This window comes from Anguilla rostrata, chromosome 10 (genome assembly GCF_018555375.3).
Source record: "Anguilla rostrata isolate EN2019 chromosome 10, ASM1855537v3, whole genome shotgun sequence".
Taxonomy (NCBI): domain Eukaryota; kingdom Metazoa; phylum Chordata; class Actinopteri; order Anguilliformes; family Anguillidae; genus Anguilla; species Anguilla rostrata.
In genome coordinates this window covers 27,031,567-27,047,019 of record NC_057942.1, presented here as the reverse complement: position 1 = coordinate 27,047,019, position 15,453 = coordinate 27,031,567, and the positions used below count along the sequence as shown (strand labels likewise).

Below are 15,453 nucleotides of genomic sequence, written 5' to 3'. Positions count from 1 at the left end.
GGACGACCACTGGGGGGAGGACGGACTCCGGGGAAGGGACGATCACTGGGGGAAGGACCGACACCGGGGGAGAGACGATCACTGGGGGAAGGGCGAACACTAGGGGAGCGAGAACACTAGGGAAAGAACGGACACTGGGGGGCGCGAGAACACTAGGGAGAGCACGAACGCTAGGGGGAGAACGAACGCCAGGGGGAGCACGAACGCCAGGGGGAGCACGAACGCCAGGGGGAGCGAGAACACTAGGGGAAGCACGAACGCCAGGGGAAGCACGAACGCCAGGGGGCAAGGTGTGGACACTAGGGGGAGCGAGAACACTAGGGAAAAAACGGACACTGGGGGGCGTGAGAACACTAGGGGAAGCACAAACGCCAGGGGGAGCACGAACGCCAGGGGAAGCATGAACGCCAGGGGAAGCACGAACGCCAGGGGGCAAGGTGTGGACACTAGGGGGAGCGAGAACACTAGGGAAAGAACGGACACTGGGGGGCGCGAGAACACTAGGGGGAGCACGAACGCCAGGGGAGCACGAACGCCAGGGGGCAAGGTGTGGACACTAGGGAGAGCAAGAACACTAGGGGAAGAACGGACACTGGGGGGCGCGAGAACACTAGGGGGAGCACGAACGCTAGGGGGAGAACGAACGCCAGGGGGAGCACGAACGCCAGGGGGAGCACGAACGCCAGGGGGAGCACGAACGCCAGGGGGCAAGGCAGGCGGCTTAGCCTGCGGGGCGGCCAGAGCAGTCTGCGGCGGCCCCAGCGGGACAACACATGGGACCGTTGTCCTCTCCGGGGCTCTGGACGGCTCTGGAGGCCTCTCCGGAGCTCTGGACGGCTCCGGAGGCCCCCCCGGGACTCGAGGCGGCTGCGGAGGCTCCCCTGGGGCTTGAGGCGGCTCCGGAGGCCCCCCCGGGGCTCGAGGCACAAGTACAGCCCGAAACTTGAGTGTAGCAGGCGGCCTCCACGGAAGGGTCAGAGCAGGCGAGGCCTCCGGGGCTGGAGGCGGCTCTGGGGGCCTCTCCGGGGCTCGAGGCGGCTCTGGGGGCCTCTCCGGGGCTCGAGGCGGCTCTGAGGGCCTCTCCGGGGCTCGAGGCGGCTCTGGGGGCCTCTCCGGGGCTCGAGGCGGCTCTGGGGGCCTCTCCGGGGCTCGAGGCGGCTCTGGGGGCCTCTCCGGGGCTCGAGGCGGCTCTGGGGGTCTCTCCGGGGCTCGAGGCGGCTCTGGGGGTCTCTCCGGGGCTCGAGGCGGCTCTGGGGGTCTCTCCGGGGCTCGAGGCGGCTCTGGGGGCCTCTCCGGGGCTCGAGGCGGCTCTGGGGGCCTCTCCGGGGCCCTCTCCGGGGCCCTCTCCGGGGCTCGAGGCGGCTCTGGGGGCCTCTCCGGGGCTCGAGGCGGCTCTGGGGCCCTCTCCGGGGCTCGAGGCGGCTCTGGGGTCCTCTCCGGGGCTCGAGGCGGATCTGGGAGCCTCTCCGGGGCTCGAGGCGGATCTGGGAGCCTCTCCGGGGCTCGAGGCGGATCTGGGAGCCTCTCCGGGGCTCGAGGCGGATCTGGGAGCCTCTCCGGGGCTCGAGGCGGATCTGGGGGCCCCTCCGGGACTTGAGGCAGAGCAGGCCGTGATGGCCGCTCCGGGACTTGAGGCAGAGCAGGCCGTGAAGGCCGCTCCGGGACTTGAGGCAGAGCAGGCCGTGAAGGCCGCTCCGGGACTTGAGGCAGAGCAGGCCGTGAAGGCCGCTCCGGGACTTGAGGCAGAGCAGGCCGTGAAGGCCCCTCCGGCACTCGGGGCAGAGCAGGCCGTGAAGGTCCCTCCGGAACTCGGGGCAGAGCAGGCCGTGAAGGTCCCTCCGGCACTCGGGGCAGAGCAGGCCGTGAAGGTCCCTCCGGCACTCGGGGCTGGGCAGGGGACAGGAACACAGACCACAGCTGTAGGGAACCCGGCTGGGCAGCCGGACGGGACCGGCGGGACCCCCGCGGGCCGGACCCTGGGAAGATTGCAAGCCGAGACCCCTCAAAAGGGTCAGGATCCGCCGGCTGATCAGCTGGAGGTCTGGCCGACCGGGAGGCAGCCCGACCACGGCGCCTCCGCGACCGCCCGCCCCGGGCACTGGGTGGTTGAAGCTCCCACCACCCCGATGGCATCTTAAACAAAAAAAAAAAAAAAAAAAAAAACCTCTGCTGGGTCCCAAACTGGCTGGTTCCTTCTGTGACGGTCCGGGTGCTGGGACCCAGGCGCAGAGTGGAAAAAACACGAAACTCAAAAGGGAGAAAATTAACAAAGACTTTACTTACAGAAAGGCAAACACACAGGGAACAGAAAAGGACACGAAGGGCAAAAACACAAACTCAAAAAATCTAAATAAGGCAAACAAACAGGGAACAGAAAGGACACGAAGGGCAAAAACACAAACTCAAAAAATATCTAAATAAAACAGAAAACAAGAGGAACTCACAAACATGGGCAGGGTAGAACACAGGCAGGTAGAGGACAAGGGCAGGTCAAACAGAGCACAAGGGCAGGTCAAACAAAACAGGCAGGTATAATACGGTCAGGAAACAAACACAAACAGGTAAAAAACGCAGGCAGGTATAATGGTCTGAGGAAACGCAAATCGGGAACAAACACAACTCGGGAACAAACACAAACAGGTAAAAAAAACGCAGGCAGGTATAAATGGTCTGAACATTAATAGGCAACAAACACAAGGAACCAGCACCCGAGTCAAGGGAACAGAGAACTTAAATAGACAGGGGGAAACTCAGGGCCCGCACTCCGGGCGACACGGGGAAATTCAGGGCCCGCACTCCGGGCGACACGGGGAAATTCAGGGCTCGCACTCCGGGCGACACAGGGAAATTCAGGGCTCGCACTCGGGCGACACAGGGACTCAGGAAACCAGGGGGGGACTTGGACAGGGGCAAGGCAGACATACAGGACAGGACTGAGACGGGGCACGACAACACTGGACTGGGTTGGACAAGACTGAGGGGGAAACAGACTGCCAGATACTGGCACAATCGGGAGACCTACAAGGACAGACACAGGGACAAGCAGGCGGGGAGGCACACGGCGACACCGACGGACACACAAAGGGACAGGCAGACAGGGAAGGCGAGGGGGGAGCCCAACAACTGACATAGGGACTGACACACAGGCAAACAAGACAAAACACACGCGGACTGGCACACTGACAGACAGGCAGACAGGCGGGCAAACACGTTGGCCGATGGGCTGACGGCTTGGGGGGCAGACAAACAGGCCAACAAACTGGCTGACACACATACGGGTAGACCAACAGACAAACAGGCGGGCAGACAATTAGACAGGGGGGCCGGGGAACACACGGACACACGGTTGGGAGGACGAACACCAAAGGGAGAATGGACACCAGGGGGAGCGACGAGACCAGGAGAGGGACGACCACTGGGGGGAGGACGGACTCCGGGGAAGGGACGATCACTGGGGGAAGGACCGACACCGGGGGAGAGACGATCACTGGGGGAAGGGCGAACACTAGGGGGAGCGAGAACACTAGGGAAAGAACGGACACTGGGGGGCGCGAGAACACTAGGGAGAGCACGAACGCTAGGGGGAGAACGAACGCCAGGGGGAGCACGAACGCCAGGGGGAGCACGAACGCCAGGGGGAGCGAGAACACTAGGGGAAGCACGAACGCCAGGGGAAGCACGAACGCCAGGGGGCAAGGTGTGGACACTAGGGGGAGCGAGAACACTAGGGAAAAAACGGACACTGGGGGGCGTGAGAACACTAGGGGAAGCACAAACGCCAGGGGGAGCACGAACGCCAGGGGAAGCATGAACGCCAGGGGAAGCACGAACGCCAGGGGGCAAGGTGTGGACACTAGGGGGAGCGAGAACACTAGGGAAAGAACGGACACTGGGGGGCGCGAGAACACTAGGGGGAGCACGAACGCCAGGGGGAGCACGAACGCCAGGGGGCAAGGTGTGGACACTAGGGAGAGCAAGAACACTAGGGGAAGAACGGACACTGGGGGGCGCGAGAACACTAGGGGGAGCACGAACGCTAGGGGGAGAACGAACGCCAGGGGGAGCACGAACGCCAGGGGGAGCACGAACGCCAGGGGGAGCACGAACGCCAGGGGGCAAGGCAGGCGGCTTAGCCTGCGGGGCGGCCAGAGCAGTCTGCGGCGGCCCCAGCGGGACAACACATGGGACCGTTGTCCTCTCCGGGGCTCTGGACGGCTCTGGAGGCCTCTCCGGAGCTCTGGACGCTCCGGAGGCCCCCCCGGGACTCGAGGCGGCTGCGGAGGCTCCCCTGGGGCTTGAGGCGGCTCCGGAGGCCCCCCCGGGGCTCGAGGCACAAGTACAGCCCGAAACTTGAGTGTAGCAGGCGGCCTCCACGGAAGGGTCAGAGCAGGCGAGGCCTCCGGGGCTGGAGGCGGTCTGGGGCCTCCGGGCTGAGGCGGCTGGGGGCCTCTCCGGGGCTCGAGGCGGCTCTGGGGGCCTCTCCGGGGCTCGAGGCGGCTCTGGGGGCCTCTCCGGGGCTCGAGGCGGCTCTGGGGGCCTCGCTCCGTGGGCTCGAGGCGGCTCTGGGGGCCTCTCCGGGGCTCGAGGCGGCTCTGGGGGCTCTCCGGGGCTCGAGGCGGCTCTGGGGGTCTCTCCGGGGCTCGAGGCGGCTCTGGGGGTCTCTCCGGGGCTCGAGGCGGCTCTGGGGGCCTCTCCGGGGCTCGAGGCGGCTCTGGGGGCCTCTCCGGGGCCCTCGGGCCCTCCGGGCTCGAGGCGGCTCTGGGGGCCTCTCCGGGGCTCGAGGCGGCTCTCCGGGGCCTCTCCGGGGCTCGAGGCGGCTCTGGGGCCTCTCCGGGGCTCGAGGCGGATCTGGGAGCCCTCTCCGGGGCTCGAGGCGGATCTGGGGCCTCTCCGGGGCTCGAGGCGGATCTGGGGCCTCTCCGGGGCTCGAGGCGGATCTGGGAGCCTCTCCGGGGCTCGAGGCGGATCGTGGGGCCGTCGGGACTTGAGGCAGAGCAGGCCGTGATGGCCGCTCCGGGACTTGAGGCAGAGCAGGCCGTGAAGGCCGCTCCGGGACTTGAGGCAGAGCAGGCCGTGAAGGCCGCTCCGGGACTTGAGGCAGAGCAGGCCGTGAAGGCCGCTCCGGGACTTGAGGCAGAGCAGGCCGTGAAGGCCCCTCCGGCACTCGGGGCAGAGCAGGCCGTGAAGGTCCCTCCGGACTCGGGGCAGAGCAGGCCGTGAAGGTCCCTCCGGCACTCGGGGCAGAGCAGGCCGTGAAGGTCCCTCCGGCACTCGGGGCTGGGCAGGGGACAGGAACACAGACCACAGCTGTAGGGAACCCGGCTGGGCAGCCGGACGGGACCGGCGGGACCCCCGCGGGCCGGACCCTGGGAAGATTGCAAGCCGAGACCCTCAAAAGGGTCAGGATCCGCCGGCTGATCAGCTGGAGGTCTGGCCGACCGGGAGGCAGCCCGACCACGGCGCCTCCGCGACCGCCCGCCCCGGGCACTGGGAGGTTCAAGCTCCCACCACCCCGATGGCATTTTAAACAAAAAAAAAAAAAAAAAAAAAACCTCTGCTGGGTCCCAAACTGGCTGGTTCCTTCTGTGACGGTACGGGTGCTGGGACCCAGGCGCAGAGTGGAAAAAACACGAAACTCAAAAGGGAGAAAATTAACAAAGACTTTACTTACAGAAAGGCAAACACACAGGGAACAGAAAAGGACACGAAGGGCAAAAACACAAACTCAAAAAATCTAAATAAGGCAAACAAACAGGGAACAGAAAGGACACGAAGGGCAAAAACACAAACTCAAAAAATATCTAAATAAAACAGAAAACAAGAGGAACTCACAAACATGGGCAGGGTAGAACACAGGCAGGTAGAGGACAAGGGCAGGTCAAACAGAGCACAAGGGCAGGTCAAACAAAACAGGCAGGTATAATACGGTCAGGAAACAAACACAAACAGGTAAAAAACGCAGGCAGGTATAATGGTCTGAGGAAACGCAAATCGGGAACAAACACAACTCGGGAACAAACACAAACAGGTAAAAAAAACGCAGGCAGGTATAAATGGTCTGAACATTAATAGGCAACAAACACAAGGAACCAGCACCCGAGTCAAGGGAACAGAGAACTTAAATAGACAGGGGGGTGACAAGACACAGGTGAACTCAAAAAACAATCAAACCAGAAGGAGGGGATAACAAGACACAGGTGGGAACAATGATGGGATAACGAGACAACCAATAATACAATTAACAGGGGGGGGAACAGGACACAAAACAGAAGTGCCGCCATCTGGCGGCCCAACAGGGAAAACGCAGACAGGAACACCGGAACATGACAAATGGCCTCATTAAGTAGGTCTTAAGGGGGAATGCAGCATCCCCCACCATGGTGTATGACATGGGACCCTGTACACCCGACCCTGGTAAAGGGCTGTCTGCAGGCACATCCAAAGTTTTGGCCTCCATACCTCTTCTGAGCGCAGAGCTAGAGTACACTCCACCATCGCTTGCTCTTCCGAAGTCCCCCACCTGGACAAATTTGAAGCGGTACTCAGCATCTACCAGTGCAAGAAGAACAATGGAGAATATCTTCTTGTAGTTGAAGAACAGACTTACGGTGCTGCTATGATCACGTTTGCCATCAATGGCACCTAGGCAGTTTGGGAAGTCCCATTGGACCAGAATTTTGAGGCAACGGCTTTCCACATCTCTTCCGTTGGCCTAGGGAAGTGAGTTGCCATCATCTGCCTCTCAATTGACCAGCAGGTCATGTGTACAGCATCAGCAACAGTGCTCCTCCCAAGCCGATATTGGAAGGCAAGGCTTGTGAAGCTTTCTGCTGTTCCTAGGAACCTGTGTAAAAAAGGAAAAAGTGTCATTTTTATTATGTTATTTTAATAAATGTTTTTTTTTTCCCCCACAGTTGATGAATGCAAGCGGTGGAAGGTGCTCCGGGATGCATTTGTCAAATACAAAAAGCAAAAAAATCTGCCAAGTGGCTCTGCTGGTGGCTCCATCAAGGAATGGAAATATGACAAAGTTCTGTCTTTCCTACTACCTCATGTGCAGCCCAGAAGGTTAGTATGCTTTGTTACTTCATTTATAGGCTAGACATACTGAATAAGCATAGTTCTGAAACCAACAAAACCATTACTGTTTTTGAATTGTATGTAAAGTTAGTCAAAATGTGTGTTTTACCTACAGGGATTCATGTTTTTAATGGACTTGGTACCTGGTTATTATACTGACATCTACTATTAATTATTTTAGCTCAAGAAATACACTGCAGCCTCTGGAGGATGTACAGGAGGCACTGGATTTGAGTGCCATGGAAGAGGATGTGGAGGCAGGACCATCAGGACTGATCTCAAGACCTGCAACTCCACTCCCTTCTCTACAGAGGGCTACTAGCCCCACCCTGCCATTTACATCCCAAAGGTCCCCCACCCCCACCCCCCACCCCCGAGTGCAAGCTCTGATAACAGAGTCATCTGCACAGGAAAACAGACCAAGACGGGAGAGGAGAAGGGCATCCATTTCTCCCACAAATGCAGAGCAACAGCTATTGGACATTATAAGTCAACCCACAACTACTGCTCCACCACATGTCCCCACACCAGGTGAGAAAATGTATTATTTTGCCCTCAGTTTAGTGCCCAGATTAAACAGGCTGTCCCGTGGGACCCAGGCCCAGGCCCAAATTCACATAATAACATATCTAGCAGAGTTAGAAGACCAGGGACAGCTTTCCACACCAGCCCCACCGGCTGTCCCAAGAGCAAGCCCACAGTAGCCATATACTAGTCATACAGCATTTCACCCATACCACTCCACACCCTTCTACCAGCAAGGCCAGACCTCTCAACATCCAGCATCTCCCCCATGAGCCAACCAACAACAACAAAGACCATTTTTGGAAGAGCTGGAAAACCCCTTTATACCAGCAGATTATTGTTGTTCATTATTGTTGGGTCTCTTTTCTCACCCCATCCAACCCCACCCCCTCAACTGATATTTTCGTTGCCATAATGTTGTAAATGGTTATTTATATTTTCACATTTTATTTAAAGGCTATATTTAGTATTAGTAATTCATGTTTGTTTGTTTGTAGGTTAGTAATGTTTATTAAAACATGTAGTACTTTAACTTTGTTATTGTTAAAAAAAATGATATAGCTTATGTTATTTATTTTTTTGTTTCATTTTCTAAATGGGTGTAAATTAAATAAGTGTTCGTTTTAATTTGTTTTGTTTTTCAATAAAAACACTTACTACATTTATTTATTCCGGTCTTTGCTAATGCATGTCCAATAATAGTGAAATAATTATAATTACCTGAGTGTAACAGCAAGCCACTGTTTGGGTTCGATGGAAGCCCGGTAATTTGTCGCCTGCCTGGTCAGGTCGGCTCCAACCAAGGAAAGAACATGATCCATCTGCTCAGCGCTCATTCTGAAATACTTCAGGTGCTTGCCCTTAGCAAGATGGTGAAAAGCTCCAAGTTGCCTCTTTCTCTGGTTTATTGGGTGAACCCACATTCTTCACCGGTTTCTCCTCCAGAGCATTCGGAGCAAAAGATAAAGCGCAATGGCTTTCCTTCTGTCTATAACTCGCACTAAAAACCAACAAAAAAAATGCATTAACTACACTGTAAAAAAAAAATTCTGTAAAAAAACAAGGAAAGTACGGCAGCACGGCTGCCAAACAAATACCGTAAATTAACAGATAATACATATAAAATCTAATGACAGCGATTCACTGTAATAAGACAGTCACTTTACTTAAAACACATGAAATGACTGTTATTTTACATACATTACATACATACATTGACCTCTATTTCACATGCAAATTCACACTTAATAACATGTGTTCCATGTTAAAATAGTCCATTTCTAATCATATAATTGTAAAAAAAATAATAATAATAAAAACTTTGTTAAAATGTACATTTATTAAAAATAAAATGTAAATTCAATTAGTCAATTAGTAAAAATCTAGATCAAAGTCAATTATTTTAAGGATGTCCTTAATTAATATACAAGCTTTTCCTGTTTGAGAATGGTATTTTCCAGTGTAATTACATAATATTCCCCATAAATTCACAGAATTGTTAATCTTTAATTCACAGTAAAAACATATCAAATAACTAATTGTGTGCAGCACATCTGTGAAACTAATACCATAATTTGACACATAATCTATGTAAATTGTGATGACAACTGTCCACTGTAAAAATATGGTACACAAAAATATTACCCAATTTTGTTTTTATTGACAATTTCAAATAAAACATTTTACTAGCTGCAATGATCTTTACCTTTCAGAAGCAAGACATTTGAACAATTATTTCGCTATGCCTCAATGGATAGAAAGTACCAATTATGCACAACACCTCCCTGTATCTTTTCTATTCAGTGTCAAGTATGCTACATTTTGAGAAATTACTTTGATTTCGATGTAACTGTGAGGGGCGTTGGGGCATCTGTCCAGCAGAGGACAGTGGAGCAGTGATGTAGGTCACTATGGGTCGGGTAATGACCAGATCAGGCGCAGCTGTGTTAGTGCGCAGGTGTGTCTGGTCTGGTGATTGTCCACGGTTAGCTGTCTGGTTTGGCCAGACCAGACAAACCTGTGCACCAACACAGCTGCGCCTTATCTGGTCGTTGCCAGGATTTACTCAGGTGATATTGTTTTGTTTTCAAAGTGAAATACCCCTTAAAGCTCTATATTTTCCCTACCTAAAGTACATCTTCAGAAACAAACAAAACCCATCAACTTAAACTTGATAAAATGGTAGCCTATTTATCATAGTACATCAGTTACCATGTCACAAAAGAGTGTTTGGTTTAATGAAAATCTACTTGTGCAAGAAATGCAAGAACATCCTGTCTTTTCATTGGTGTAGTGGTAAAATGCATACTTACATTGTACACCTGCACCAGTGAAATGTTGCCAAATTCATCCACTAATGGTATGTGCATGGCTGGATTATGGACTGGGCCAGTGGGGCCTGTGCCCCAGGGCCTCAGACTGCCAGGGGGCCTCCAAGCCTCAGGCCACACGCGGTGCGTGGCCCAAGACTTCCGATGGAAGTTGAACGCCAGGGCCCTCAGTGCGCAAAGCACAAGCTGACCACTAGGCCCCTGGGTGCTTATAGCATAAGCTAACCCCCCCAGACTCCTCAGCGCTTACAATGTGAGGGCCCCTGGGCCCCTTGGTCTTTAAAACATGAGCTGACCACTACGGCCCCTGGGCCCCTGAGCGCTTACAGTGTGAGGGCCTCCAGGCCCCTTGGCGTTTAAAGAGTGAGCTGACCACTAGGGCCCCTAGGCCCCTGGGGCTTAAAGCATGATCTGACCACTAGGGCCCCTGGGCACCTACAGTGTGATGGTCCCTGGGCCTCTCCGCGCTTAAAGCATGAGAGGACCACTAGGGCCCCCAGGCCCGGCAGCGCTTACAATGTGAGGCCCCTCGGTGCTTACAGTGTGAGTTGATCACTAGGGCCCCCAGGCCCCTCGGTGCATACATCGAGCGTAACACCTGGGTCCCTTGGTACATACAGTGCATGCTTAAAACAAGACCCTCTCGGAGAGTACAGTGCTATACAACTAAGCCACTGGTTGTCACGCTACAATATGCTGTCACATGATACGATATTCATCAAGTCAGTTCATTCTGCATAACAGGACAGTTTGAACGGCGTCATATTACGGCAAGCCGTTTGTTATAAATAAACTGACTTGACTTGTTATTTGACTTACTGTAACTAGCTATCCCTTTATTTTAGCTAGCTGCCATTTTTGCCAGCTAGCTGCCCTTTCAACCAAATTAGCTGCACTAAAAAGCCAGCTAGTTGACTAATTATCGACCTAAAACTCAGCTGTCTAACTAGTTAGGTGGTACACAACTTAACTAGTTAGTTAGGTGGCATTTGTTCATGGGCCATCTGTGTGAAAGGGGTATAAGATAAAGGGGTAGCTAGCAAGAGTGGGTTGAATAAATGTTAAAACAGCACGCCATAGTCATGATGCTTAAATGAAATCTACTAGCTAGCTAACTATTAGTGCTATTAGTTCAAAACTACTATTAGTTCAAAACATGGGATGCTGTGGCCGTGGGAATAAAAACCTCATTGAAAGCTTATTAGCCAGCCCAAATGAACAAGTGTGCTAAATGCACATTGTGGTGTTGTGACACACTAGCACACTGTCTAGTGGTTATCATTTAATATTGTTGTTTATACTGTATGTAAAATTGTCTAATCTTCAGGTAATCCATACATCTTTTTGCATAGACCGTCTGTTTTTAGATCCACGGAAGTAGATAATGCTAACATTGACATGCAAATTGTCGACAGCTCTTACGAGGTCTTTTTTTCCCCTCCCCATCGATGGGGTGTGGCCTATGTGCATAGTCTCCACCATGTCATTTCACTGACTTATCAGAAACCTTTGTTGGTTGTTCAGCCAATGAAAAAAGTTATCGTTTTAATTTCAAGCAACATTATTCTCTCTGTGTCAGGCAGGTATATAAGACATTTCTTGGTAGGAAAAGCCACAGACAGATGCCTGTTTTCTTGCTTGGTATGCCACAGTAATAGATTCAGAGACTTTTTTCATCTTTTTCTAAAACAACAGCCTTTTTAAAGACTATTTCAACAATCCCTCCTAAGGGCTATTTTTTAACAGCCTTTTTAAAGGGTTAGGGCTATTTTCTTTTATGTGCTTTTCTATTTCTTTCTTTTATCTACACAAAGCTGCCTTTAGGTGCAAGTAGACTATAAAATACTACCACTTGGTTGTATTTTCCAACAACAGTATTTGAAGGGTGTTTTCATTATTAATATATATTAATTAAATTATTATTTAATAAGTATTGAGATATGCTATAAATATATTCATATAAATAGCATATTAGTTCTGAAATATGGACCAAAAACGTTGGAATAGTGGTGCTTCCAAAAGGAAAGCCAAAAAAAAAGGAGGCAAGAGAGGCAGTTTTGCTTCAAAGTGTTCCACTCATTGCCAACTTCTTTCAAAACCCCTCTGAGAGTAATAATGATGACAGCAGCACTATTGTCAGCTGTGAGGAAGGAACTAGCACTAGTTCAATTTCCAGTAATGTTGTCACTCCCCCAGAGCCATCCTTTGAAGGCGAACCCTCAACAGCTAATGGTATACAAGAACCATCATTTCCACCTCAGGAGCAGTTGGGCAGTTCACAAGAATCAAATCAGCAACCAAGCCATTCCTGGTGCTATGAGGTCATTCGGGATGCCAAATATTTTTCAATAATTGTTGACTCCACCCCAGACCTGTCAAATTTGGACCAACTGATGTTCATATTCCGGTTTGTTAACAACAGCGGGAATGTGGTGGAGCAATTCCTGGACTTTGAGCCAATTGAGAGCCACACTGGTAAAAGTTTAGCACACTGTGTGACTTTGATGGTGGAGGGCCTTGGGTTGGACCTCTCAAACTGTAGAGGTCAGTCATATGGCAATGCAAGCAACATGTTAGGAAAATACAATGGGCTACAGGCCCACCTGAAACAAAAAAACCCTCTGATAGAGTATGTGCCTTGCGCAGCGCTTACAAGTGTTTGACCAGTCTCTTTTGAGTTCTGTTTATGTCAGATCAGGTGTCTAACAGTGATGTCATAGTGGAAAAGGTAAATGCACTCTCCGCTGCATATCCATCAGACCTGAACATGAACTTTGCCAACAAACTCAAGTCCAATTCAAGAATTAAAGTCTTTCATGTCTGACTCTGAGGGTGAGAAGTGCCCAACTAAATTTCTTGAGACGTTACAGGCACTTAATCTGCAGTCAGTGTTCCCCAATGTTCTTGTGGCACTTCGTATTTTCCTTACTTTGCCAGTGACAAACAGCCAGGGTGAGCGGACATTTTCCCTTTTAAACAGAATAAAGAATGAGCTGCGGAGTAGTAGCCTATGTGCCAAACACGTCTCAACTCATTGTCACTTATGTCAATAGAGTCAGACCTTGTCAGACAGCTAGATTTTGACGATCTAGTGGATGATTTTGCGAGGAGGAAGGCAAGAAAGGCACCAATATAGGAAAGGGGGGGGGGGGGGCGGCTCCAAAAGACATGGTGCATGGTAACGTTATTGACATTGTAAACAACCAGAAATGGTAGCTGCTGTTACACCTTTGTGGGGCGGCATGCCCCATACCTACACAGCACAGAGGGTGTGTCACTTTTCAGGGTTTCCTAAATAAAACCACAATGACTACAGACTCTCAGCCCTTAAAAACATTCATTACTGCACCTTCTGACCCCATTTCAACAAACAGATTTCACAAACAAACTTCTTCTTCTGTTTCCTGCCTGATTACATCATCACAATGTTCCAAGCCCACAAACAATTTTAGCTACACAAGCCAATCAAAACTTTTCATACACACGCATGAAAAATAGACATATATATTTTTGACCAAGACAAATCTGGGCCAATAGCCTACTTTGTTGCATTTTCTCCTTCTTCTTCTTCTTCTTCTTCTTCTGTTTCCTGCCTGATTACATCATCACAATGTTCCAAGCCCACAAACAATTTTAGCTACACAAGCCAATCAAAACTTTTCATACACACGCATGAAAAATAGACATATATTTTTGACCAAGACAAATCTGGGCCAATAGGCCTACTTTGTTGGTGGCTCAGTGGTAACATCATTGCCTTAGGAACGTTGAGGCACAGAATCGAAAACCGCCTGAGGCTCAGGCAAATTTTTCCTTTCTTATGAATGCTTATTTACTAACTAATAATTCTCTATTGCTTCTAAACCATTGCTTTTGCAACTGTACAGTTCTTCTGGATCCTTGTGGACTAAATCTAGCCGGTCTTTCACTGAATGTATAGACTGTATTATGACATACCATCTAGCCGTTCGGTTAACCAGCTACATTTGGTTGCAATGTGAAAGTTTTCTAGCCGGCTAGGATACAGCCAGGCCATATAGAATAAAACTGGGGCTGAATTGTGCTTACTGAATTGTGCTTACTACGTTACAGCCTTATTCTAAAATTGATTAAATTCATTTTTATCCTCATCACTCTACCCCATAATGACAAAGCTAAAACAGTTGAGGCCAAAGGTTTACATACACCTAGGCTAAAGACATTCAAACTACATTTTTTATGACTCAACACATTTCATGTTACCATACATTTCTTGCGTTAAGTCAATTAGGGTATCTACTTTATTTCCATGAGAGGTAATTTCAAAATAATAGCTAAGAGACAGATTTATTTCAGCTTTTATGTACTATATCAGATTTTCAGTGGGTCAATTGTTTACATACACCAAGTTGTCTCTCTCTTTAAACAGTCTGGAAGATTCCAGAAATTGATATAATGTCTTTTCAGAAGCTTCTGATTGGCCAATTGTCATAATTAGGAGTTAATTGGGAGTTAATTGGCACCTGTGGCTGTATTTAAAGAGCATCTTGCAGGTTAAATTTTTTACAAAATGTATATTTAACCTTGTCTGAAAATGACCATTTGAAAAGTTTCTGCAGGATTTAATAATTTTTACAAGACATAAGGGCACAAATTCAGAGGAACTAGTGGCCGTTTTGAGCAAAGCTCCTAAAAACGCCTTTTTTTTTCAACACTGCGTCATAGTACGTAACAGAAGCGTTAGCCTTAGCCCAGTGTGCAGTAGTAGGTGGCAGTGAGTCTGAGCGGTTGTGATAAAGTGAGTTGGTCTTTTTTCAGTAGTTTTATATTGCATTTCACTGTGTATCATCATGGTAAATTATTGTGTTTGTGCAGGTTGCACAAACTCCTGCCTGTCAGGACATCGAGCACACTATTTTCCTAACAGGAAAAGGAAAGGTGCTAGCTTTCGTGCCTGGGTGCGTTTTGTGCAGCTGAAGAGACGGGACTTCACTGCTGCATTTGTTACAAAAAACGTGGTCGTGTGTGTCACTTATTTTAGACCGGAGGATTATCTTCCCGGCAATATGATGGAGTTCAGGATGGGATGTCGAAGCCAGGACCGGGTGTGACTGACAGCTGGTGCGGTTCCTTCAGTGCACACAGTGGCTTCACCAGGTCCGCCATCAGCAGCAGGTTCTGGTTCTGCCGCCGGCGGGAGTAGGCCTAACGGTCACGGATCCATCAGAAATTCAGCTCGACAAAAACGTGAACTGTGCACCATAAGTCTTGTTTTCTGAAGTTTGCTAACTTCCAAATTAGTCAGCATAATGATTTCAATAATTAGAAGCAACATGTGAAACATATTAATTGTTGTAAGGCAGCATAGCTATCTTGTAAAACCCACCAGCTAATAAGGCATCAATGGCTAAGTTTAGCTAGCATTAGCAACCTATTTTGTAAAACCTACCATATAAGAAGGCATAATTGGTAACCTCAGTTTGCGAACATTAGAACCCTGAAGTCCAGTTACAGCTTGGTGACTTTGTTTGCACAGCTA

The 15,453-nt window shown here is 50.5% G+C and overlaps 1 protein-coding gene across 1 annotated transcript; it reads right to left on the bottom strand.

Annotated features, from left to right (window-relative positions):
* Window positions 1-721: 721 nt before the first annotated feature.
* Window positions 722-7,902, bottom strand: LOC135233723 (basic salivary proline-rich protein 4-like). Its single transcript, XM_064297521.1, has 7 exons — window positions 7,818-7,902; window positions 6,377-6,642; window positions 5,303-5,366; window positions 4,351-4,601; window positions 2,774-2,898; window positions 1,913-2,133; window positions 722-837 (listed from the first exon to the last, which is right to left on the bottom strand). The coding sequence occupies exons 1-7, from the start codon at window positions 7,900-7,902 to the stop codon at window positions 722-724; spliced, it is 1,128 nt and encodes a 375-aa protein (XP_064153591.1).
* Window positions 7,903-15,453: the final 7,551 nt, after the last annotated feature.

Excerpts from the sequence above, each read along its gene's own strand:
- LOC135233723 (XM_064297521.1), bottom strand. The coding sequence starts at position 7,902 with ATGGTCTTTGTTGTTGTTGGTTGGCTCATGGGGGAGATGCTGGATGTT. Across the intron at positions 4,602-5,302 it reads CCGGGTTCCCTACAGCTGTG|AGCCCCCAGAGCCGCCTCGA; the intron begins GTCTGTGTTCCT and ends CGAGCCCCGGAG. Across the intron at positions 2,134-2,773 it reads CGGGCCCTGAATTTCCCCGT|ATGCCATCGGGGTGGTGGGA; the intron begins GTCGCCCGGAGT and ends TTTTTGTTTAAG.